Here is a 26,225-nt window from a genome sequence, read left to right on the forward strand (position 1 = left end):
CTCCCTGGATCATCTCACTCTCTGGATCGTCTCACTCTTGTGGGTCGTATCACTCTCTGGGTTGTCTCACTCTCTTGATTGTCTCACTCTTTTGGGTTGTCTCACTCTCTGGGTTGTCTCACTCTCTGGGGCATCTCACTCTCTGGGTCGCCTCACTCTCTGGGTCGCCTCAGTCTCTGGGACATCTCACTCTCTGGATCGTCTCACTCTTTTGGGTCATCTCACTCTGGGTTGTCTCACTCTCTGGATCGTCTCACTCTTTAGATCGTCTCACTCTCTGGGTCGTCTCACTCTCTGGGACACCTCACTCTCTAGATCGTCTCACTCTTTGAGTCGTCTCACTCTTTGGATCGTCTCACTCTCTGGGTCGTCTCACTCCCTGGGTCGTCTCACTCTCTGGGACGTCTCACTCTGTAGAAAGCTAGCTCAGCTGGGCAGAACCTCCCTGAAGCTCCAGCTCCATGTAACGTGCCGTTTGGACCTGTAGAGGTTCAGGCCTTTCATGGTCGGTATCTCAGCCTCTGATCTGGATTCCTTCTGCTGTCTTTCTTAAATCTACAGTCACGTCCATCAATGGTTCTGCTGAGCAGCGTGGATGTTGTGCCATCTCCTCAGTTTAGGTTCTGACCCACTTTAACATTTCATTTGCTTCTGTCATCCAGGTTCTGAGAACCCGTCTTTACTAACAGACCAATCACAGCCGGGCTCCACTGGGCTTTAAATAGATCTAATATACTTTAATTAATTAATAGTTTAAAACCAGATGGAGGTTTAGATCTGAGTAAGTTCTGGCTGCAGCGCCCCCTGCTGGCTGCTGCTGTTGTTTAAAAGCTGAGTCAGCAGTTTTTAACCATCAACCTTCAGAGCTGCTGCTGAGATGGAGGCCGATCGAGCCGTCTGAGGTTTTATTAACAGAAACACATTTAGGTGTAAAATTACCGCCAGGCTGAGTTTAGTGGAAGGTTAGAGAGAAAGTGGTTCTGATTGATCGGCTTCAGAACCTTCAGCTCTAAAAGGAGCTTCTGGACTGAAGCCAGGTGGAGGAGGAGGCCGTTAGGCTCAGAGAGGAGCAGCTGAGGTTCTCAGGAGAAATGATGATTAACTGAGACATTTTTCCTAAAGCATCAGAGATTAACTCAGGTTTTTATTCAGAAGCAGCTGAAATGCTGGTTTCTGATCTTTAGGAGAACATCTAACATCGGCCCTGAGATGCATTTTAATTAACCAACAAACACCAATGCTTTAATTTGATCAAATCTCAGCCTTATGACTGCACTGAGCTCCTTCCAGTACCGGTACCGATCCGACCCGGTACGGAGCTGCAGATTTGTTGCTCCCAGCTTTAGATGTTTTGTTTTTGTAAAACTCTGACATGCCGACACCGAATGTAGTTAATTTCTCTTTTGAAATGAATGAAAACCCGATTTAAAATATCTACATTTTAATATTTGCTGAATTCACCAACAGAAAATAAATCCTCTCTTTTAATTTACAGGCGACGCATTCTGATACAAAGTGTTTAGTTCCAGGAGATGTGAGTTTAAAGGTTGTTGGTTCTTTGCAGCCGGTGCTGGTTCTGTTCTGGCTGGGATGAAGGTTCTCTGAGACGGTCCTTCAGAAGGTCCGTTTACATTCTGTGAACAGAACCAGGTGAAGGTGTCAGGAGAAGCTGCTGCAGGGAACCAGCTGGGCCCGGTTCTACAGGAGAACCTGGGCTGCAGGTTCTAAATTCTCCCTTTTCTGCTGAGAAGCTGTGGAGCTCAGAGATGCTGCAGGTTGAATTCCCAGCAGGGTGATGGATGTAGAAGCAGGCGGTGATTATTGCTCTGTAAGAGGACGCTTCCTGCCTAATGAGTATCGAGCCGACCTCCAGCAGCAGAAACAGAGCAATTAGACGGAGAACCCAATGATTAGATCAGCTGCTGAACGGACCCGGGGGAGACGGTTCTGCAGAACGGGGCGGGATGCTGACAGCCGCTGAGCTAACAGGTTTCACTTTGATTTATAATAAACTGGCAGACAGAGACCTAAGAGTTTAGATCAGATCATATTCTGTTTATCATGGACTACATTACCCAGAAACCCCAGCAGCAAAGGTTCACAGGTGTTATTTCCCAGAGATGCATCAATAAGCGCATTAATTTATGACTAATTTAACGTGACTGCATATTTCCTGCCTCTAAGCCAAGGAGGAGATGTTTCTGTGATTCTAATAAAATTATTATGATCACATTTAAAAGATGCGTTAAAAGTTATAAAATAAGGAACAAAGGATGGAGCAGACAGAGGACCTTAATGGACCCAAACTTTTATTCTGAAATCCAGGGTGGGCGGAGCCTCTGTTTGGTTGAACATGTGATTCAGAAACGAACTGAAGGCATGGAGACCAAAAACATCTTCATCCCCTCCTCCTCTTCCTCCTCCTCCTGCTGTCCTGATCTGGCCAATCAGCCGCCTCCGGTGTGTTTTCTGAGCCCTGCACCTGGTCCCCCCCCCCCCCCCCCCCCCCCCGTGTAGTGGAGGTTGGGGGGGGGGCTTGGATTACCAGAGATGGGGGGGGGGTGTCCAACATGCTGCGGGACGCAGAGACAGACCAGCAGGTCTTTGTTCATCTGATAAACAGCCGCGTCTCCTCGTCCTCATCAATGTTTCATGAGGCTCCGCTGGGCGTCCCCCCCCCCCCCCACCTGTCCCCCCCCCCCCCCCCCCCCCCCCCCCCCCCCCCTCCCTCCGTCCCTCCACTCAGTGAATTAAGACGCCTCAGCTGCTGGGTTCTGATCACAGTCACACAAAGGCCCGGTTTCTGCTCCACAGGAGTCGGTTTTCACTGATAAAATATTAACAGAACCAGCATCACAGAGAAGTTCTACTGGTTCACCAGAACCTTAACCCGCTGACCCGTTTTACAGCCGGGTCAGCAGAACCTGATGGAACGGTGTCTGGACCTCCAGCGCCGGGATGGTTCCAGTCTGGATCAGCTGAAATAAAACCGATCGGTCCAGAACTTCTGATCCGTCTGCTGAGGCCCAACAAGCATCATTAGGCGGTACCGAATGATGATCAGAACAGAACTTTAATGGACTTTAAGCTGCAGGTGACGTCAGGAGGACCAGGGCTTCCAGAACTTAAGGGTTCCTCTCATATTTTGTTCTGATGATCCACCAGAAATCCCGTTTCACCTTGTTGGGTTCTGGAGGTTCTGATTCTGATATTGTTTTTCACCACAGACACGGTTCTGCTTCTGGTATGAAGGGCCGTGCATGGGGTTCTGGACCAGGATGAAAACGCCTGGAACCGTTCTCAGATCATTAACTACCGAGCTGCGGTTCTGACCCGATTACCTGACGTCTGTCTGGGTTTATTGTTCTGACACCCACAGACTGGACTATAAAATGGTCTCTTCTCAGGGTTCTGCCTGAACCTGCCAGCCGGTCCTTACCGGACCTCAGAGCTGGACTGGACCTGGTTCTGGTACCTCCTTGAAGACGTCAGTGGGCCTCTGAGTCTCTGGGCCGCCTGGTTCCAGGTGACCTTGGAGGTGACCAGGAAGCTGGTGGCGCCGACCGGACCGGTGCCGGTCACAGAGCGGCAGAACCGTCTTATTGTTGGAGGAGGAACCGTGTTCCTGAGATCTGCTGCATGAAAGTCTCTTTGACGGAGAAGCTCCACTGAGCATGCTCAGAAGAACAGCGCTCCACTGAGCATGCTCAGAAGAACAGCGCTCCACTGAGCATGCTCAGAAGAACAGCGCTCCAGTGAGCATGCTCAGAAGACCAGCGCTCCAGTGAGCATGCTCAGAAGATCAGCGCTCCACTGAGCATGCTCAGAAGAACAGCGCTCCACTGAGCATGCTCAGAAGAACAACGCTCCACTGAGCATGCTCAGAAGAACAGCGCTCCACTGAGCATGCTCAGAAGAACAACGCTCCACTGAGCATGCTCAGAAGAACAACGCTCCACTGAGCATGCTCAGAAGACCAGTGCTCCACTGAGCATGCTCAGAAGAGCAGCACCGCGTCTCTGATCCGTTCATGTGACCGGGCCCGGATGATTGTGACCCGTTCAGATCCATAGTTTCTTCTCACCGCTTCCTGGCCCTCTCCATGGACAGAGATGGTGTTTAGGAGCAAACGGGGGAAGCTGGAGTTCAGAGTTAGAAAACGACCAGATTAGAGCAAATCGTGTTTTAATGCTTCTTTAAACCTCGTTTCCTTATAAAACTGTAGGAGAAATAAAACTCTAACCGTCTGACTGTTGAGGATGTTTCCACCTGATGGTGTAAAGCTTTAGACCTGCAGGTCTTCTGGTGGTTTGGACTCTTCCTCAGTGTGATCTCTGGTTAATCATCTGATCTGATCAACAGAACCTGCTCCTGTTCTGGCGTCTGCAGGAAGTGAGGTGATGACACGCCTCCATGCTGCACGGAGCTTAGGGCCTTTAGACTTTATCCTGCAGAACTTTTAGACCTTCAGGTCTTCATTAACAACATTTGCTGTTTAAACCCTCTCAGTGTTTTATTTGTTCATCTGTAGATCAGATGTTCTGCAACCAGACCCGGTTCAGGAACGGGCCGCTGCTCCATGCAGCCGTTTGAAGGAAGTAACGTTGCTGAGCGTCGTCTCTCTGCTAATCATCCATAGAACACGGCGCCGGACTTTGGACCTTCTGTGGCCCGGCTTATTCTTATCCAAAGTCCGTTTATGTGGATCTCTGAGGAGGCGGCCCAGTTTTCCTGACGCTCAGAAACCTGCAGGACTTATTTCCTGGTTCTCCTGCTTCATCCAGAACCTTTGAAACGGGTCGCTCTCTCCTGTCTGATGAGTTCTGGATGAACCCAGAAACCATCCTCGCCCGTTTCTACCCTGGTCCGGATCCTCTACCCGAGCGTACAGAACCAGAACCTTCTCAGGCCCGGTCACTGCTCTGGCTCCAGCCTACTCTGCAGAACCAGAACCAGAACCAGACATGGAGAAGCAGCATTTAGTTCCTATGTTCCACTGATCTGGAACAAACATCCAGAAAACTGTAAAAGTGCTGAAAGCCTGAGTTCCTTTAAATCGAGATTAAAAACACATTTATTTAGGATTATCTGTTCTAGTTAACTGAATCACCACTAGTTTTTTATATTCTATTTTCTATCTACATTTTATTCCTACTTGCTTTTATTCTGTTTTATTTTCCTATATTTTAATCTTGTAAAGCATTTTGCGTTGTCTCTGTACTGAATTGTGCTATATAAATAACTTTGCCTTGCCTTGCCTTGCCTTGCCTTCATTCCCGGTTCCTGTCCAGAACCTGTGAGCTGGGATCCAGTCAGTGTACGGGTTCTGGAACCGGAAGCTGGCACTGGTTCTGAGTCAGCAGAACATCTGGGCCCGGTTTGCTAAGCAGCGGGTCAGCAGCAGCTCTCTGTTCCTGATGAAGGCCGTCCATTCATACAGACTCTGCTCTGCTACAGGCCCTCTGATTGGCTGCTGGGCCCACAGTCGTGCCCTGTGATTGGCTGTCTGCCTGCTGTGGTGCCCTGTGATTGGCTGTCAGCCTGCTGTGGTGCCCTGTGATTGGCTGTCAGCCTGCTGTGGTGCTCTGTGATTGGCTGTCAGCCCGCTGTGGTGCCCTGTGATTGGCTGGCTGGCTGCTGTGCTGCCCTCTGATTGGCTGCCTGCTGCGGTGCCCTGTGATTGGCTGTCAGCCTGCTGTGGTGCCCTGTGATTGGCTGTCAGCCTGCTGTGGTGCTCTGTGATTGGCTGTCAGCCCGCTGTGGTGCCCTGTGATTGGCTGGCTGGCTGCTGTGCTGCCCTCTGATTGGCTGCCTGCTGTGGTCAGATAAAGCTGCTCCAGCCTAGATCAGGCCTTCCTGACTGAACCAGGAGTTTTTAGCTCATCCTCTCAGCAGACTGACCTCCTCTCTCTGAACGTGAAGCGTTTCTATTTGCGTCCTGCAGACTTCCTGATCTCCAGCCGCCTCCCTGCTCCCTCGGTGGGAGACGAGGAATGCTGGAGCGATGCTGCCGTGTATTTTGATAAGGTCACCCGATCCTGTGTGTTTGCTTAGCGTCATGTGATCAGCTCACAGGCTCACAGGCTCAGAGGCACACAGGCAGCTCTGTGGGACTCTCTCTTAGTGGAAACAGATGTTCTCCTCACACCCTCCTCTTCCTCCCTCCGTCCAATCGTCTCTCAGCTCTGCATCCATGCTTTTTCTGTTCTTTCTGAAAAATAAACCATCCATCCAGGTTTGTGAGGGGGGGGGGGGGGTGGTGTCTCTCTTTAATATTTCTGTCCTGCTGAATCTGATCCGTTTCTCCAGATCTCAGACGTCTGAAGGTTTTAAGTCCTTTCAGCAGCTTTACTGCTTACCGTTGGTGTGTTTTCATCTGCTGAGGAGCAGCAGAATCTTAAAAGCTTCTATATTAATAACTGTAGATGTGAGGAGAACAGAACCGGGTCCAGTTCTGCAGCCCAGACCGGTTCCTGCAGGTCCATGTTGGTCAGATGGAGAAAGGTTCTCCTCTGTGAACCAGGGTGACCTGCTGCCGGGTCATCTGGTGTTGGGTTCTGATAGAACAGAACCTCAGGTTAAACTGTCTGTGTGACGATAGAAAGGAGGAAAAGGGAGGAGCTGATTTGTGGGCCGTTAACGAGCTGCTGACTGTGATGAAATTGATTATTTTCCTCCTGCGTTGATCTCCTGCCTCTCTATTCCCACCACAGCTGTCTGATCTCCTGGTTCTGATCCCAGCTCTCCTCACCTTCTCTCTCCTTTCTCTTCATTCCTGCTTTATCTGCTGTCTACATTTGGTTTTAATCCTCCTTCCTCTCATTCGCTGTTCTCCATTTTTACTTCCGGATCGTTTTATTCTTCTAAAAGAAAATCTCCCTCCCAGAGCCCAGATGTTCTGACCCGACCCGCCGGTGCTGGAGGTGAAACTGAATTCCTCTCATATCTCCATCCTGACTTCCTGGGATTGTTGTTGTTATTTATGAGGATGACAGTTTCCCCTGATGATTAGAGCAGCGTAGGTCACATGACGGCACATTCCCGCTGTGGGTCGGTGAAGAAGCGTCTGCTGCGCTCCCTCAGCCTGGGTCTGACTGACCTACATCCAGCCTCCTGATCCATAACCCCCCCCCCCCCCCCCCCCCCCCCATCCTCCATCTCTGCCCTCAGCCGCATCGTGAGGATTCAGCAGAACCGTCAGAGCCAGAGGAGGAAACTGGACCCGCTGGGATCAGGTTCTGCTGAAGTCTGTGGGTCTCAGTGTGTTCAGTGTTAGAAGAGCCACATTTTCTCCTGCATCAGTTTAAGGCAAAGCCCCAAATCATTTCCCTGGTTACAACCATGGCCTCCTCTTCTCTCTCAGTCCTAGTGAAGGTGAAGCTCTGCTGATGGACAGACATGATGGACGTGATAGAAACGAGTGAAGCTGTGTGTGAATGTGAACAGGCTGTCCTGCCGGGACAAGCATCTGTTTCTTTTTCTGCTCAGGAAGGGAAACACTCTCTGGGAACAGAGTCGTCTGTGCAGAACGGAGTTGGAAGCGTGACGCTTTGAGATAAGACTCAGTTCAACTGCAGATAACATCTAATAAACGTGGAAAAGCAGAAAAATGTTTCTCTATCTACGCTCCCATCGCTGCGGGGAGTTCAGTCCTCTGTTCAGTGTTGCTTTAGTTCCCTGAGGTCTGCAGACATTTGCTAGTACTTAGCTCTGGCTGTGGGACCATGGTTCTGTTGGTGACCCAGTTTGGACCCAAGCCTCAGCTGCTGGATGCATGGACCCTCTTTATTCTAGAATATGTAGGTCTACAGAGGAGTTAAAGGTGCGCTGGACGACTCCAAGGTGAGCAGGTCAACCCAGACCATCACTCCTCCACCGCCGGGCCTGACGGTCTGAGCTGTCGGTTCTGATCGACGTTCTGAGCTGTCGGTTCTGATCGACGGTCTGAGCTGTCGGTTCTGATCGACGGTCTGAGCTGTCGGTTCTGATCGACGGTCTGAGCTGTCGGTTCTGATCGACGGTCTGAGCTGTCGGTTCTGATCGACGGTCTGAGCTGTCGGTTCTGATCGACGGTCTGAGCTGTCGGTTCTCACCGGCTGTGTTTGGGTTTCTCCATCATGGAGGTGTTCTGTCCCAGAGGACTCGTGCTTCATTCAGTCAGGAGCTGGAACATCAGTAAAGTTTCTGTTTTATGGACGTTTTAGGCGTTAAAGTCGGTTCTGTCAGGAGTCGCCATGTTTATATCTGTTAACATGATGTTCACATATCAGTTGTTCTATTGATCCTCAGTCTGTGGTCCAGATGTTCTGCTGCTGATTATTAGGTCATTATTGAAGCCTGCAGGAACTCTAGAAGCCTCCAGCAAACAGAAGCTCTGCTCTAAGCTGGTTTAAGTTATAAAAATGGATTTAAATGAGATTTTTCTGCATATTTACACACAGCAGCCAGAAACCAGAGGTGGTCCAGGATAGAAAACCTAATCCTGGAAGTTTGTTCTGGACCTAAACTCTGTTTTCATATGATTAAAGCTGTTCTATCTGAGCGGAGAATCAGACCGATGTGGAGCGGTTATGTTTCTGTAGGGAGAGCTGAAGACGGTTTAACCCTCCATGATTCCTGAAAACCTTCTTGTTGGTCCATCTTTCTCCTCCTTGTTCATATCTAACCAATCCCAGACGCTGCGGCGTCTTGTCCACATCCTCCCTGAGGTCCGCTTTGCCATCAGAACCTCCCAACGCTTCGTTTGTTCAGCCCAGCAGCTTTTGGTGGGTTGTGTCTCACAGCCAAGGCCGTGAAAGTGGATGAGAGTCTGTCTGAGGAACGATCAGATGTTCTCATCAGCTGTGGCGCCTCTCACCTCTGTATCTATGTTAAATTCAGATTTTACTGATGAAGACTTTTTACAGGCCCACCATGTGATCCTGATGGATCCTCTATCTGCTCCTGGTCCTATCTGCCAGATTTTCCTGGTTTTGATTCGTAGTTCTGACCAAAGGTTTTATTGGACCTTTCACAAGATTTATCTGGACTTTTGCTCCTTTTTCCTTACATTTTATGGTTCAGCCTTTTAACTTCTACTGTTGTACCATTTAGACACAAAAAGGTTGCTAAACTCAAGGGGATGCACCGGTGTAGTTTTGATAGTAACAGAACACCTGGCAATAGAAATCCCAGAGATAACCCGGTTTAGCAGGTTTATTATTTTAGCACCAATAAGCTGACTACCAAAGACATGTTGGCTAAAGGTGTCTGTTTAAAACTCCGTCTAAATAACGTTGAGAATAATATTATTTCTGTTGTGTTAGCCTTTATATGTCTTCTAATCTTGGTCTGACCAGAATGATGATCAGGGAGAAAATATCAATGAAATCACCGACTGCTAGCTTAGCTAATGTTAGCATAGCTCTCTTTTTCTCCTAGCTTAGTTTAGCTGAGTTGATTTTATAGCATAGCATAACCTAGGTCATGCTTCCATAGATTAATTTGTTAGTTAACATTACATTTGTTTAGTTTTCTGCATCAGCTTATCCTGGTAAAACTGGTTTAAATGTATTTTAGCGTGTCTTTTATACTGTAGTCTGAATTATGTGTGTTTAGCTTAGCTTAGCTTCCTGTGTGGGCTGTGTTTGGTTTATTTTAGAATAATCTCTTCTTAGCTTTTGTTACCAACCTTTTATCTGTTTATATGAACTCAGCATAAAACCAGCAAAGATTTACTGTCAGCCAGAATCATCTACAAGCAGATCCTCAGATTATTTTGGGGTAGTTCTTATCTTGAGCTAAGCTAACCTGCTGCCGTGTATTTAACGTGTTTTGATGAGCATGGCGGTCATGTAAACATTACATTCTTATCAAAATGCAAAGTGTGCATGATTCCAGTGACAGTTCACAGCAGAAATGTTGTTTATCAGTAGTTTAATTACGCCCTTATCTCAGTGAGAACTTTGGTCTCTAAATGTGGCAGTAAAAGTGAAACCAGGTGTGACGGCAGCGTTTAGGTGAAGACTAGCATACAGCCTGATGGACCATGGAGCTCTGGTTCTGTTTCAGGTCTCTGGAGGAACCTTTCTCCTGGTCTTTAAAATCTGCTGAGAATATTATTTTAGTTCTTAGTCGTCTCCTGAAGCACAGTTTAATCTCTGATGCTCAGAAGCAGCTGAAGTTGACAGATTAGCCGACTCAGGAGATGTTGAGGTGTCTTCAGCAGAGAAGAGTCAGAAGTCAGGGAGGTGTCGGTTCAGGCCCATCCAGCAGCTGCAGGGGGCCGGGGGGGGGGGGGGGTTACACCCATGGTAAAAGCTTCTAGACATTATTTGAGGAACCTGTGAGAGCAGCTGCTGGCAGCCATCTGTGAAGCATGAATCTGTTGATCGTGTTTTCTGTTGCTTTTAAAACTTAATGACTAAACCAACTCTGAGAAACGTTTCTACTCTTTGGAAACTATCATTTCCAATATTTCTTTAAAAACATCTGAGATTCTAAAAAAAAACAGCAGTTTGCTGTAAAAAGCTTGAGCAGAAGTTCCTGCCAGCGACAGATAGTGATGAAGTATCTGAGGAAGTCCGTCCTTCTTTCACATAAACAGTCGGAGCGCTGGCGGATAAGATTAGGGTCCAAACGCAGCGTTTTCCTGATGATGGAGCAACGCTGCGTTTGTGGGACAATAACCAGCAGGCTGAGGAGGAATAAACGGAGCTGAGCAGCAGGTGTAGACTGTCAGGCTGCTCCAGAGTCATCACAGCCAGGGTTTAGGTTGAGTCGGCTCTGTCAGACTCAGGAAGCCTCTCCCAAACACACACAGGCCTTCCAGGAACAATGTGGGGATGCAGAGAGTCCAAACACATCAGCGGGATCTAACAACATCCGGTGTGAGGCTTTGTCTCCGCTCCACTGGTTCCTGCTCTGCTTTTCTGCTTCACTTCCTCTGCAGGTTCTCATCTCTCCGTCTTTCTCTCTCTGTCTCTGTCCAGATGAGCGCGAGGCGGTGCAGAAGAAGACCTTCACCAAGTGGGTCAACTCCCACCTGTCCAGGGTCTCCTGTCGGATCACAGACCTCTACATGGACCTGAGGGACGGACGCATGCTGATCAAGCTGCTGGAGGTCCTGTCAGGAGAGAGACTGGTGGGTCAGAGAGGAGCGGGGAATCAGGAACATCTGATTTAATGCTGTCATTAAGTATAAGTTAACATATAAACACCAAAACATCAGGGAATGGGAGATAAAGTTTCCCTTCTCAGTGAGATATGTGATCTTAGATGGTAAATAGCCTTAACTAGTCTGATGAGCCCAGAGCGTTTCACACTGCAGTCGTTCACACCCTGACGGTGGTGAGCTACGCTAGCAGCCACAGCTGCTCTGGGGCGGACTGATGGAGGTCAGGCTGCCGTGCATCAGCGCCTCCTGGTCCTCTGACCCCGCCAGAGGAGGAACATTCAGCATTCAGTCTTCATATCTGCTCCGATTCTTCTGACGTTTAGATTCACTTCTCTTCTACAAACCAACCACACGACCGTGCAGCTCGTTAAGGAAGGTGCTGATTTTCTGCTTTGATACAGGGTTCTTAAAAACTATATAACTCTTCAGAAAAAAAACAACCTGATGTGAGTAATGTGTGTGTGGAAAACAGAGAAAACGTCCTTTTTAAAAGCTGCAGAGCTCAGCTGTTCTTCACAGGAGACGCCGGTCAAAGCTTGGACCTCCACTCACACTAAGTTGGACTGAATCGTCTTCTGATCAGTTTAACTTTGATAATCAGAGATTTTCCCACAGATTGTTACAGTTAGTGTGTTCATGATTCTGTTAAATATCCAGAAACATTTTGATTTCAGCCCCTTTGGCCACAGTTTGATCTCCACTTTACAACCAGACCCTCAGGTAGGGGTGGGCGATATGAAGAAAATCTAATATCCCGATATCTTTGGGCTGTATCAAAATACACGATATATATCGCAATATGTTCAAATAACCTTGAATAACAAATGTTTTTAGCCAAATAGTGCCTAAAGTTGCATTGGCATATCTCATATTAACGTGTCAAATGTTTTTTTGTTTGAAAAATTGATTGCAAAATAAAAATTAATTTAAAATGTTTTATTTTAGCCATTTTTTCCACCACAGCTGCACATAGAAGCTTTTCACAAATTACAATATTGTCACATTAAAGCTCTTTCATGGTCAACACTGGACTTTAAAAACAGAACACCAAGGAAAAATCTGACACAAAATGCACCTGAAATAAACGGTATCATAAAAATGTGACAATCCCAAAAACAAAAGCTTAAATTGTGACTATAAAATCAACTGACCAGTCACAGCTACATATTCAGAGCATCTCAAAAATATTTCCGTTGCTCTTTAGGTGCTGGGAAACTTTAAACAAACGTATTTTTCTGTCATATAGGATTTAGAAAAAGAAGACGCCAGTTTCTACTGTTTTACGGCTGGTTTAATTAAAGTTCCTTCGGTGTGTGTGTGTGTGGGTGTGTGTGGTGGGGCGTGGGGGGGGGGGGGGTCGACACGCAGAGTTTTCAAGAGTCTTCATTTTGCACTGGATGACGTTATAGGTGAAATAAATTTGTGCTACTGCTACTTTTTGTGGCAATGGTGTTACGGCATGTTTTGCAAATTACTGCGTTTTGTTCGACATCCTTCCACTGCCTGAAAAGCTCACTGCCCCATAGTTCTCTCTATCTCGTCAACGTTAAGTAAGCGCACGGCTTCGTTGTTGTGTGCGTGCACCAGAGCGCTTTCTGGTTTGGAAGAGGAGCGAGTGATGGTTCACAGCATGTGGGAAAAACTAAACTCACAGTGAATTAAATACAGCGGCTCAATCTTGCCATGAAAATTTACCAGCGATGGTTATGATAAAGTGATTATAACCATCGCACAGAGGAAAACTTGAGATGAATCAAGTATAAACGATATATCACCCACCCTTACCCTCAGGTTCTCTGCGTGTCTCCTCATCTGTCCAGTCAGATAATCAGACCAGAGACTCTGATTCACTTCTTTAGCTTCCATCTGTGAGTTTCTCCCTCCTAACAGGAACCAGAGCCAGATCTCCTGCAGAAATCCCTGCAGGATGTAAATGTGCCGTTTGGCCTCCAGGATGTCGGTTTAAGATGTTTTCACTGTGACACACTCAGCGGTTGACGGTTGAATTCCTGTCAGATGGATGTAGTCATGCTGCGGGCTGCCCTGACTCAGCAGTTTCTCAGACTCTGGTCTCTGCCTTGCTCTGCAGCTTCAGTCAGTCAGTGAGCACGCTCAGACCCAGGCTTCATTTATCTCGTTTAAAATGTATTCCTTCAGGTTCTCTCTGGCACAGAAGATGGCGGTAGTTGTTCCACGGCCATGGAAACAGGAGCGCTGCTGCTTTCCCGTCACACACCCACCCACACAGTCTTCAGCCCTCCATCTCCATCTTATGACTCTGCTCAGCTCCTCTCTGCTGCATCCGGCCTTTTCTCAGCCTGTCACACACGCAGAGAGGAGCATCGCTGCCAGACATGAATCTCTGTTCTTTCTCTGTGTTCCACATTCTGCAACATGTCAGAGGCTCATAAAGCAGAGGAGATGAAGAAAGTGAGTAAATAAAGCAGAGGGAGGCTGTGGTGGCTTTCTGAGGCTGGCCAGCAGCATGGAGGCTGTCAGAGACGTGAAAGGAGCTGCTGAGAAACTTTCAGGCTTCACACGGAGCCAGAAAGCATCAAACAAATGAATCTGACAGCGGTCGACTGTTTCCAGGCTGCAGAGGCAGGAAACAGAGAGCAGCAGAGTTTCTCCGGCTGTCACAGAGCCGCACTGAAAGATTTTATTGTTACGCCACGGCCCGCTGATGGGCATTCTGGGAAATTCCTCGTTTCTTCATCAAGGAGGGATGTGTTGCTGGCTGCAGCTGACCATGCAGAAAGGTGACAGCGCCACCATGTGTTAGAGGAGGGTAGTGATCCTAACTATTACGTCTGTCATTCTGCAGAGAAATGCCTCTGATGGGAAATAATCTTCTGTAATAAACTGTGACGTTGTTCATGGCTCTGTAATAATATCATTTAATAAGTATTAACATATGTGGCTGTCCTGTGCTGCAATGCTTCTGATGGAGTTAGAATATCTGGAAGCTAATGGATCATTTCCTGAGTTAAAGCTGCATGATACTCTATGATTTATGGCCAATACCCATCAGCCAGTGCAGCACGTGGTTACCACGGAGACCGAGCAGTGACCGTTGGAGACGCACCGCTGTTCCCTTCATGGTTCTGGGTTATTGAAGCTAAAACCTGCAGGGAGGCGGTTCTAGACGCGTTCCCTTCATGGTTCTGGGTTATTGAAGCTAAAACCAGCAGGGAGGCGGTTCTAGACGTGTTCCCTTCATGGTTCTGGGTTATTGAAGCTAAAACTATAAACATCAGATACCGTCTCTGTTCCTGCAGAACAACTAATGTCAGTTATGGAGTCAGTCAGCTGTGTCTGCAGCTGTTTCTTCCTCCACACGTTTCCATTTACGAGGTTTTAGCTTTGCCGTCTAGCTGGACGATATAGGAAAAAAGCTTATCGATAAAAAAAAAAATGCATATTGATCGATAATTATTGAAAATATTTAAAACCATATTTTATGTGCAGCTCTGCCTGGACATTTTATGATATTGCTAAATGATTTAATTTTAATAAAGAACACAAACACAGAATTCCAATTAAATCTTTATTTAACCAACTTTTTTAACCATAACAGAATTTTTCCATTCACTAGTTGCACAATTTAGGGAGCGCTGTTAGAGAAAAACCTGGGTCCGTGATTACGATTGGTCGAGAGGAAGCAGTGACTGTAGCATCGACTAATATGATTGGCTGAGAGGAAGGAAGGAAAACTCTCTATCAAACTTTTATTTTTTCCTATCACGCCACATGTCTATCGATCGATATATATTGTTACTGAATTATCTAACCAAGTTCCCTTTTTTCTGGGTTTGTTCGCCCTCAGCCCAAACCCACAAAGGGCCGGATGAGGATCCACTGCCTGGAGAACGTGGACAAAGCTCTGCAGTTCCTGAAGGAACAGCGGGTCCACCTGGAGAACATGGGCTCTCATGACATAGTGGATGGAAACCACCGTCTGACCCTGGGCCTCATCTGGACCATCATCCTGCGCTTCCAGGTGAGAGGTCGTCTGGTTCAGGGCGTTCTCCTCGTTGTTCCTGGTGGAACCTGAAACGGGTCGTTACAGTGTGAGGAACGGACCAGAACGTGAAGCGTGATGTGTGTGTGCTGTGTTGGTGTTTTATGACGTCATCATGACTGAAATGGGCGGACAGGATTTAGTTTTATAAGCTCTGAGGATTAAACCCACCCTGGTGAAGATGGATCAGAGCGCACATCGTTTAGCTGCTCAGTGGGTCCGGTTCTGGTTCTGGTTCTTCTGCTCAGAGTCACACTGATGGACGTCCATCGATGAAGGTAAGGCTGTCTTTGCTGGAGCTGCAGGACATTTCAGGTTTATGATGAGATCAGTCAGGTAGAGATCTAGTTTCAGGTCTTTTTATAGAATCAGCTAAATGAGAACAAACTGTTTCTGTGCCTGATGCTGACAACCAGCCTGAAGGTCCAGGTTCTCCATGCTCAGGTGCCTTTAAGGTGTGAGACCCTTCAGTTTAGGACTCAACTATCATGGTTCTCCCTCAGAGAGCGTGGAGAACAATTCATCCAGAACATCTTAAATGATCTGAGGAACGTTTGACTGGTGGGAAGAAACTAAAGCATCTAGAGTTTTTAGTAAGAGTTTGTTGCTCTAAACGTGTTTCTGATGGGAAAGTTAAAGGAACGTTTGGTGATGGTAAGTATCCAATTAAAGAACATTATTATATAATATTATATTATTATTATACCAAGAAGTCCATTTAAACCTTGCATAAACTAATTGTAACAAATAGGAACGACTCTGGGAATATGAACAGTTTCATCAGTTAGCAGAAAAGTCTGTTAGTAATAAAAACCTGGAGATATTCTCTGTCTGGTGAAACCAGTCCAACCAGCTGTGATTCTGACCCGGTCTGCTATGGAACCGTCTCTGGTTCTGGAAGGTTCTGGATTCTCTGATCTTTCCTGGTTTCTCTCAGTGACTGATGGATGTTCTAGCAGCTTTAACCAGCTGAGGGTTCCCACCGCTCCATGTTTAGTACCTGTATCTTATTTTAATCTTCCTTCATCTTCAGATTCCGTCACATTTCTCCATTTCCTCCCTCTTCAGTTATGTGAAGTCTTCCAGAACCGGATCCTAGAACTCAGCCCCACACCTTGATGCTACCACTGTTGGGTTTTATGGGAGGATGTTTAGTTTCCTTCAAACATACTGAGAGTAATAGCATCATCCAACGTTCTCCAGCAGGCTTTAGTCCAGCATCAGCTTTCCTTTTCTTCAGCAGTGGAGTGTTGTGCAGCAGGCGCTGAATGCATCATGGGAACACCGTAGCTTCTTAAATCTTCTGGAAGCTGTTTTCTGCTGTTTGTAGCTCTAAGGTTCTGTATGGAAAGTCTCAGCAGTGGTTTTCAGGCTGTGTTGTCTCTGTGTTAAACTCTGACTCTGTGTCTCAGATTCAGGACATCAGCGTGGAGACGGAGGACAACAAGGAGAAGAAGTCTGCTAAGGATGCTCTGCTGCTCTGGTGTCAGATGAAGACTGCAGGGTGAGTCCGCAGCAATCCCTCCACCTCCTCAGCTTCTGTCCTCACAGCTTCCTCACCGGCTTTCATTTTCTCTGCAGGCAGCAAATAATTAAACTGAAAGTATTTTTTAACTAAAATACAGATAAATAAATAAATAAATAGATGTTTCAGTCCTTCATAAAGAACCGTCTGAGGAGCCGTCTAGAACAATCTGTCCAGTGCTGCAGTCAGGAAAACTCCTGCTGTTAATGTAAAGCAGCTCTGTGGAAATGAAGAAGTTTGGGGTTCAATTCCCACTTCCTCACGTCTCTCGGGCAGCTGTGGTGTTTCTGATGGTCCTCCTGATCCTCCATCTGTCCGTTAATGTCCAGATCTTCTATTGGTTATCCCACATATGTTCTGTCAGTGAGGAGAAAGAACTCCATGATCTTCAGTGTTCCTCTACAATCAGAACCAAACCAACCAAACCAAACAAAGAGGTCCAGTTCAGGAAAACATGGAGGCTCGTAGAAGTCCTTTCTCCACCGTGTTCCCCATTATGCTGCAGCTGTTCCTAACATTCCTCGTATTCTGATGGAGACATCTCCAGAACCTTCTTCGTTCATATTGGATCTTCTCTGGAACACCAGGTCCATCTGTGCTGTGCAGTTCTGGGTCAGAACCGGGTCCAGCATCAGGCTGTGGTCTGGCTGGGCTTTCTGGCTCCATTCATCTCCAGACAGCTGATCTCCACAAACATCCAGAGTCCTCGGTGTCTTCAAACATCTGGAACCAGTTCTAGAAACATTCAGTTCCTCCGACTGTTTCTGCTTTAAACTGTTGAGAAATGAAACGTTGTTAGTGGAGATGAAGTTATGCTTCATTAGCACTGCTTAAAGTGACATTAATTCACCTGGAGGAGCTGCAGCTTCCTGCAGATAGAGGTTTAGATGTAGAAGATTCTGGAGGAGCTCGTCTGAAGCCCCCATCAGCTGCTCAGACCTTCATCAGCTGCTCAGACCTTCATCAGCTGCTCACACCTTCATCAGCTGCTCAGACCTTCATCAGCTGCTCAGACCTTCATCAGCCGCTCAGACCTTCATCGTCTGTTTCCTTCATGTCTGCTGACCATCATGACGTTTGAGAAGCTGATGAGATCTGATCTTCTGCTCAGGTACCCCAACGTCAACATCCACAACTTCACCACCAGCTGGAGAGACGGGATGGCCTTCAACGCCCTGATCCACAAACACAGGTAGGAGCTCCTCCTCCTCCTCCTCCTCTTCCTCCTCCTCTTCCTCCTGCTCTTCCTCCTCCTCTTCCTCCCCCTCAGCAGCAGCTTCCTCCTCTCTGGCAGAAAGCTGCTGCTGCTGCTTGATGTGTGAAGAACATCACAGAACTTCATGTGAACCAGAGAGAACCTGGCAAACAAAAGTGTTTATATTTATTTCACAGTTTATGAATTAATTAATCATTAGTTTTCTAAGGTCAGAATAACCTGAACAAACAACACGCAGCATACCAACAACCTCAGGGTGGAGCTTCCCTCCATCCAGGACAGGTCCAGGGTCAAGGGTCAGGAAAATGGCAGCTAACATCTCTGCAGATAACCTGTTCAGACTATTACCTTCAGGTGGCGCTGCAGAGCTGAAACCTGCTACTATAGAAACAATTTACTGATCATTAGTCAGCTACTCTGCTGGGAAATAGTTATTAACCGCTATAGAAACAATTTAATGTCTCTATAGCGGTTAATAATGTTAATTTAATCATTAGTCAGTTACTCTGCTGGGAAATAAAATAAATATATGTATACTTTCACGACCCATTTACTTTCTCTACAAAAAACAACAAAGGATTAAAAGGTTTATATATTTCTAGCATGAAGTCAGATTGATGCTCCTAATCATGACTCAACATATTTACCAAAATGATGAATCATTATTATTTAAAAAGTTAGTGTAACCCTAACATGCTTTTTTAATGTAGTTTGTTTTTATCTGACTTTTTTGTGACTTTTTACTATTTTTCTCTCCCAATGTATATAAAAATTTATGCAGATATTTGTATTTCCTTAATTTATTGAATTTGACCCTAAAACTCAACATAAAAACATTTTTAGTTGAAATAGTAGTGTTATGTTTTTATATTATATCTTTATTTTTTCTTCCCTGTTTTATTTCCCTTCATCCATAAATGTAATGTTTTCTTACTTTCTTATTAATGCATTTTTTCCTGAGGGACTGAATTTATGTGTTAATGAAGGAAAAATAAAGAGAAATTATAAACTGATGCTGTAAGGATAAAATTATCTTGTTTTTTACATTTATGCATTTTCCTTCCTCCACGCCCACAGTGCTGCTGTTTTTATCTCTTCTATCTCTTGTTTTTTATTTTTTTAACACATTTTATCTAACAGATTAAATCTCCTCCTATTCTTCTGTGTTTTTAATGATCAGTAATTTTCTGAAATGTTGGATAAGATTACAAAAAACTGATTTTTTTTATACTAAAGCATCAGAAGAAGAAGGAAAAAATGTTTTTTTATTACATGTTTGTTTAATGGCTGAAAGTTGCCTGATTTAATGTTTCTTCATGAAGTACTGGAGCTAAATGCTACTTTTCTTTTTTTCTCCATACTGTTAATTTTAAAATTTAACCCATTAATTGCATCCTCTGCTCTATTCCATAAAAAAGTAAAAAAACGAAACAACTGGACTTTTCTTTCTGAAGTTTGAAGACGTTCGAACTTCAGAAAGAAAAAAAAGTCCAGCTGTTTTGTTTTTTAACTTTTTTCTGGAATGACCATGACCTGGATGACTGAGGATGTTCACCAGCACATCCTCTGCTCTAATTTGGTTCATTTAGATAACAGATAACTTTTGCAGCCTTTAAAAATAAAACAAGCTGATAAGAAGCTTGATATCAGGGAAACATGACCCAGCGATAATGTTGGATCATTTAACAACAGCAACTATTCATGTAGACTTTGACTCTTTTCCTTCACTCTGTCTGCACCTCGTTATGAGCTGATGCGTCTCTGCCTCTAGTGTTTAATGTTGGTCTAACAGGATAAAAGCTTTAGCAGCTTTCACAATGTCTGGCATTAAAATATAATATTTCTGTCCAATATTACTTCAGCATTGACTCACTGTTTACTGTGCAGCTCCTCCGTCTGCAGACAGGGCAGTTCTAACCTGAAAGGTTGTTTTGAAGGATTCTCAATATTCTAACAAAGTACAATTATTATTTTTTGTTCCTGGTTGACATTTTCAGACCCGACTTGATCGACTTTGATAAACTGAAGAAGTCCAACGCTCACTACAACCTGCAGAATGCCTTCAACCTGGCCGAGCAACACCTGGGCCTCACCAAGCTGCTGGATCCTGAAGGTGCCCAGCATTCACGTTAACAGGCGCACACACACACACACACACACACACACACACTAACACACACACACACACACAGTAACACAGAGACCATCATCTCTGGGGACCTCTGTGTTTGCAGACATCAGCGTGGAGCATCCTGATGAGAAGTCCATCATCACCTACGTCGTCACCTACTACCACTACTTCTCCAAGATGAAGGCGCTGAAGGTGGAGGGCAAGAGGATCGGAAAGGTGAGTCTGGACTCTTCGTCGGGTCTCAGGTGTTTCCCAGCAGCACCACAACCCACCAGGTGTCCTACTGGCTGCAGTCGGTCTGTTTTCTCTGGTTCCTTCAGACCAGACTGGCTGCTGGTTAGTGGAGGCAGCACCATGGAGGACCAGGGTGGGCTTTAGCTGATGTTCTGACCCGTCCACAGGTTCTGGCTCAGTGAGGCACTAAGTCCAAGCTGAAGGAAGGGAAACTGAGCTGAAGACTTTATAAAAAAAGACTTTAGCTTCTCTGAGAGGAGGGCTGCTGCCTAAAAACACGACTGAGACTAAATTCTGCCCCAGTTCAATTATTCTTTGTTTAAAAAAGCTTAATTTGGAGAAATCATCTTTATTGGTAGATTTTAAAACATCAAGCTTTTTATTAAGCTCAGATTAAACGCCTCCATTTATAGTAAATATTAAGATTTTGATTGGATATTAATTGAAGTTTCTATGTTTTCTGTAAAATTAAATGAAAAATAAAATCAAGAGATTTCCTGATTATGCAGTTATAAACAGGGAACAGGTGATGATTGCAGTAAGTTAATAAATAATAAGGATGTAATTATAATTAAATTCTATTTAAAATAAAGCCTAACCTTTACAAACTGACACTCCTACGCGTGTTTTCAGATTTATTCTCCTTTCTCTGACGGAGCTTTTTTTTTGTCTTGCAGGTTCTAGATAACGCCATCGAGACGGAGAAAATGATCGAGAAGTACGAGTCTCTGGCGTCGGACCTGCTGGAGTGGATCGAGCAGACCATCATCATCCTGAACAACAGGAAGTTCGCCAACTCTCTGGTGGGCGTCCAGCAGCAGCTGCAGGCCTTCAACACGTACCGCACCGTGGAGAAACCGCCCAAGTCAGTGGCAGCTTCAGGCTTCCCAGCTTTCAGCCATAACGCTTCAGGAGCTCCTTAACGAGCTTAACGAGCTTAACGAGCTTCTGTCTGTCTGCTAAAATGAGACGCGTTAGAGCGACGCTGCTGGTTAAAGTTCTCCGTCTGGTCCGTGATGAGCTGCTCGTGTGTGTGCAGGTTCACAGAGAAGGGCAACCTGGAGGTTCTGCTCTTCACCATCCAGAGTAAGATGAGAGCCAACAACCAGAAGGTCTACACCCCCCGAGAGGGCAAGCTCATCTCTGACATCAACAAGGTAACAATGGACCTGATGTTCCCTCACAGCCTGGCTGACCCCGCAGGTAACCAGCTCCATGAAGCAGAGCTCTGGTCTTCAGGCTCTGCAGTGAAACATGTCAGGGAGCCGGATCTCAGGGCAGGGAAACAATGTTCTGTTCACTACGTTTAATTATACTGCAGCAGCAGCAGGTTCTTATCAGCCCTGATGGAACCATAAGACTCGACCGTTAACGGGAAATGTTAACGAGGTTCAGGACAGAAGCTGTTTTATTAAGACTGAAGCTAATAGAAATGACTCAGGTGATGGAGAACCTCCTGCTGCTCCATGGGTCAGAACCAGGAAACGGGCCAAATATGGTCTGCCTTATATGGTTCTGCTGAATCAGTCATTTATTTCTGCATGGATCCGGGTCCAATGAGGGCGATCCAGGATACGAGCAGCTGAAAGGAGCATCCTCTGAGGATGGGGGGGTTCTGGCTCCATCCTCCATCCTCCAGCCTGCAGTAAAGCTGCTGTTCCTATTGGCTCTCTGTCCTGACCCTGGGTGCGTTTGTTGTAGGCATGGGAGCGTCTGGAGAAGGCGGAGCACGAGCGTGAGCTGGCCCTGAGGACGGAGCTGATCCGTCAGGAGAAGCTGGAGCAGCTGGCCCGTCGCTTCGACCGTAAGGCGGCCATGAGGGAGACGTGGCTGAGTGAGAACCAGAGGCTGGTGTCGCAGGTACAGCTCACCTGGACGGCTTTCTGCTGACTCAGTGTGGCTAAACAGGACAAAAACAACTTCATCTGTATTTATTATCATTTCTCCTTCCCTCTGATTCCTTTTCCCATATTCGTTTCCTTTCCTCGTTTCCTTTCCTGCCTCCGCTCATTGTCTCCTCTCCTTCTTTCCGTTCCTTTCCTCTCCCGCTTCCTGTCGTCTTTCCTCAGGATAATTTTGGATTTGACCTCCAGGCCGTGGAGGCGGCCACCAAGAAGCATGAAGCCATAGAGACGGACATCGCAGCGTATGAGGAGCGAGTTCAGGTGCGCTGGAAGCCGCTCAGCTTTCTCCTCATCCTCCTCCTCCTCCTCTTCCTCCACGTGTTCACGGCGCTTTAAATGAAACCTTTCCTCGGTGCTCTGTCGCTGCAGGCGGTGGTCGCCGTGGCGAGGGAGCTGGAGGCGGAGAGTTACCACGACATCAAGCGCATCACGGCCAGGAAGGACAACGTGATGCGGCTGTGGGAGTACCTGCTGGAGCTGCTGAAGTCCCGGCGCCACAGGCTGGAGCAGAACCTGGGTCTGCAGAGGGTCTTCCAGGAGATGCTCTACATCATGGACTGGATGGACGAGATGAAGGTGACGTCTGACCACAAGATTTTACTCCTAAAACATCTTAGAGCTCTGAGTTAATGTTGGGTTGGTCCTGTTTGAATAAAAATATGTAACATTAAATATTTTATGAAATCAGAGGCAGATGTTAGAAATGATTTGCAGCGTGTTGACATCTGGCTGTTATTCTCCCTCTGCCTTGCTAGTGAAGAACGACCGCCCATTACTAAGGGGGGGACCTGTTTCTGTTCAATCTGCATGTTATCTAAGCCGTTACAGGCCTTTGTTAGGCAATTGTATAAAGCTTGGTACTCCACATTATTCCAGACTTTTTGAATTGAGAAAGCTTCCTGGAGAGGAAGAGAAACGTCTTCAACTACAGAAAACAAGTCCAGTTGCTTTGTTTTTTACTGTTCTGAAACTCCCTATTCCTTGTTTGCATCTTTTAAATCCCACCTGTTTGATTGGCTGTCCTTAAAATGGCCTGATTGGCTGACCAGCTTAACTTTATTTAAATAAAGTAAAGTAGAAACAATGATTAAGGAACTTTACTAAACTCCAACCTGTTGCTCAGACCACTGCACTGGATTATTAATTAGACCAAAGCTGAGGTTAATTAGTCGTTTAAATTACATTTTTATCAGCTTTACCTGCTGCCAGTCTGGTCTGTAAACCAAAGCAGTCCTGACTCATTTAAAACGTTGAAGACTAACAACAACGTCAGAGTTAGGGAAATTAAATGTGATGCAGAAAACATAGGAAGAGCTGCAGGACAGGATTTCATGTTCTGATTCCAGAGAAACAATGATTTAGTCCAATTGTGTAGAGATGACCCAGATACAGGAAAAGGTTTTATTCCTAAAGGAGAATTTAATGGTAAACAGAGGAATTGAAAGCAGAGAGAAATAACAGCAAAAACAGCAGCTTGATATGTTGCTGATAAAGCAACGTCCCTAAATGTTTTCTGGACTCATGAAAATGACCAACGTGTGGATTCTGTCAGGGGGTTTAAATGTATTCCTGTTTTCATCTTCACTGAGTAACAGTTCTGATCATGCTGAGTTGCGGGATCTCCTGTCCTAAACTGTGACTTCCTGTTGACCTTTGACCCCGGGGGGCTGCAGATGCTGCTGCTGTCTCAGGACTACGGCAAACACCTGCTGGGTGTGGAGGACCTGATGCAGAAGCACGCTCTGGTGGAGGCCGACATCTCCATCCAGGCCGACCGAGTCCGTAACGTCAACAGCAACGCTCAGAAGTTCGCCAGCGACTCAGACGGTACCGCAGAACCCTCCTGGTTCCGTCTCCTTCCTCCCCCTGTGCTCTCCTCTTCCTCACTCCTCCTCCTCTCCAGGTTATAAACCCTGCGACCCGCAGATCATCCGGGACCGCGTGGCCCACATGGAGTTCTGCTACCAGGAGCTGAACCAGCTGGCGGCGGAGCGGCGCGCCCGGCTGGAGGAATCCCGCCGCCTCTGGAAGTTCTTCTGGGAGATGGCTGAGGAGGTCCTCCACACTCTTCCTCACGCGTCCTAACAGATCCACAGCCTGATGAATGAGGCGTAACTGATGGAGTCTGTGGCTTACAGGAGGGATGGATCCGGGAGAAGGAGCAGATCCTGTCCTCCGAGGATTATGGGAAGGACCTGACTGGCGCCGTGCGGCTGCTGAGTCAGCACAAAGCCTTCGAGGACGAGATGAGCGGGCGAGCCGGCCACCTGCAGCAGACCATCAAGCAGGGCGAGGAGCTGGTGGCCGACAACCACTTTGGAGCCGATAAGATAAAGGAGCGGATCCAGGACATCCAGGTAGGCGGCGCCGGGGCCGAGGCGCCTTGACAACATGTCCGCCACCCTGACGCCTTCCCTCCTCCCTCTGCAGGAGCAGTGGGCGGCGCTGGAGAGTCTGTCTGCGGTACGCAAAGCTCGTCTGCAGGAGGCCTGCAACCAGCACCAGTTCCAGGTGAGCCAGCGGCCCCCCCTCCTGCTTCCAGCAACCAATCAGCCGCCGCCTCTAACCCCACATGACTGTGACACGGCAGGCGGACGCGGACGACATCGACACGTGGATGCTGGACGTGCTGCGCATCGTCTCCAGCGTGGACGTGGGCCACGACGAGTTCTCCGCCCAGGCCTTGGTGAAGAAGCACAAAGACGTGGCGGAGGAGATCAGCAGCTACCGGCCCGCCATCGAGGCGCTGCACGAGCAGGTCCAGACGCTGCCGCCGGAGAAGGCCCGCTCCGAGGAGGTACCGCCATGCCGCCGGCACCTCTCACACCGCCGTCACCTCTCACACCACGTCACCTCTCACACCGGAGTCACCTCTCACACCGCCATCACCTCTCACACCGCAGTCACCTCTCACACCGCCGTCACCTCTCACACCGCCGTCACCTCTCACACCACGTCACCTCTCACACCGCCGTCACCTCTCACACCGCCTGAACCGGGCTTCAGTCTGCTCCGCCTTCACCTCCACAGGTCCAGAACCGGCTGGCGGGCATCGAGGAGCGGTACCGGGAGGTGGCGGAGCTGACCCGGCTCAGGAAGCAGGCGCTGCAGGACGCCCTGGCGCTCTACAAGATGCTGAGCGAGGCCAGCGCCTGTGAGCTGTGGATCGACGAGAAGGAGCAGTGGCTCAACAGCATGGAGATCCCAGAGAAGCTGGAGGACCTGGAGGTCGTCCAGCACCGGTGAGAACCGCCTGGTTCCCCGTCCTCAGACCACAAGGCCAGAACCAACGGGCCAGATCACCTTAAACAGAATGTTAATATACCGTATTTATCGCACTATAAGGCGCATTAAAATCCTTACATCGTACATTTTCTCACACATTGATGGTGCGCCTGTTCTCTGATTACTTACTGGCTGATATTATGTGGTTATATGCGCTTAGAAATATGACTTTGGTTAGAAACGAAGCCGCTCCGCTCAATGGTCTGCCTGACTGTAATGTCTAAACTAGAAGAGCATTCATGTCAGGCAGCCCAGAGTACACGCTAGCAACAATAAACCTGGTAAGTTAAATTAATATAAAACTTTATTTTGTCCTTATGTCAGAAACAGGGCAGTATAGTCCAGCTACTCTGTCCTCCTGATGGAGACGATAGAGAGCTGTCCTTCTCAGGAGAGAGCGCTGTTAACTTTACATTTTATTTAATATGTACACCAGAAGCATAACGCTACGCAACGCCTTAATTAGATTGATGTTCTAATTTCAGACGCTCCTGTTTGGAGGGGAATAAACATGAAAACAACCCGTTCACTTCCTGATGTATCACAATATAAGAGTGGTTGAAAATAAAGCGCCATGGATGATGTAGTTGTGACAAGCTAACAAACTAAATTATGTGATTTCTAATTAGCTATGGTCAAGGAACAGACTTCTAGGAGATCTAAACACAGGATATATTACTGGTAATTTGTCTTTTCTATAATTAGTTATCCATAATAAAAGTTCTTCTCTCCGCTGAATCACGCAGGTGCGTAC

The 26,225-nt window shown here is 47.0% G+C and overlaps 1 protein-coding gene across 2 annotated transcripts in view; it reads left to right on the forward strand.

Moving 5' to 3' along the window:
- The window catches only part of LOC118556222 (spectrin beta chain, non-erythrocytic 1), a 96,783-nt gene that overhangs the window by 37,548 nt on the left and 33,010 nt on the right, over positions 1-26,225 (forward strand). For both annotated transcript variants that reach the window (XM_036126299.1, XM_036126298.1), the window contains 17 exons: positions 10,971-11,122; positions 14,982-15,155; positions 16,589-16,680; positions 17,813-17,893; positions 19,915-20,030; positions 20,152-20,264; positions 20,960-21,147; positions 21,322-21,439; positions 21,984-22,142; positions 22,352-22,447; positions 22,556-22,762; positions 23,860-24,013; positions 24,090-24,241; positions 24,325-24,543; positions 24,617-24,697; positions 24,777-24,983; positions 25,217-25,428. In XM_036126299.1, the coding sequence (XP_035982192.1) occupies positions 10,971-11,122; positions 14,982-15,155; positions 16,589-16,680; positions 17,813-17,893; positions 19,915-20,030; positions 20,152-20,264; positions 20,960-21,147; positions 21,322-21,439; positions 21,984-22,142; positions 22,352-22,447; positions 22,556-22,762; positions 23,860-24,013; positions 24,090-24,241; positions 24,325-24,543; positions 24,617-24,697; positions 24,777-24,983; positions 25,217-25,428 (2,521 nt within the window). The remainder of the gene's footprint in view (positions 1-10,970; positions 11,123-14,981; positions 15,156-16,588; positions 16,681-17,812; positions 17,894-19,914; positions 20,031-20,151; positions 20,265-20,959; positions 21,148-21,321; positions 21,440-21,983; positions 22,143-22,351; positions 22,448-22,555; positions 22,763-23,859; positions 24,014-24,089; positions 24,242-24,324; positions 24,544-24,616; positions 24,698-24,776; positions 24,984-25,216; positions 25,429-26,225) is intronic.

This window comes from Fundulus heteroclitus, chromosome 22 (genome assembly GCF_011125445.2).
Source record: "Fundulus heteroclitus isolate FHET01 chromosome 22, MU-UCD_Fhet_4.1, whole genome shotgun sequence".
Taxonomy (NCBI): domain Eukaryota; kingdom Metazoa; phylum Chordata; class Actinopteri; order Cyprinodontiformes; family Fundulidae; genus Fundulus; species Fundulus heteroclitus.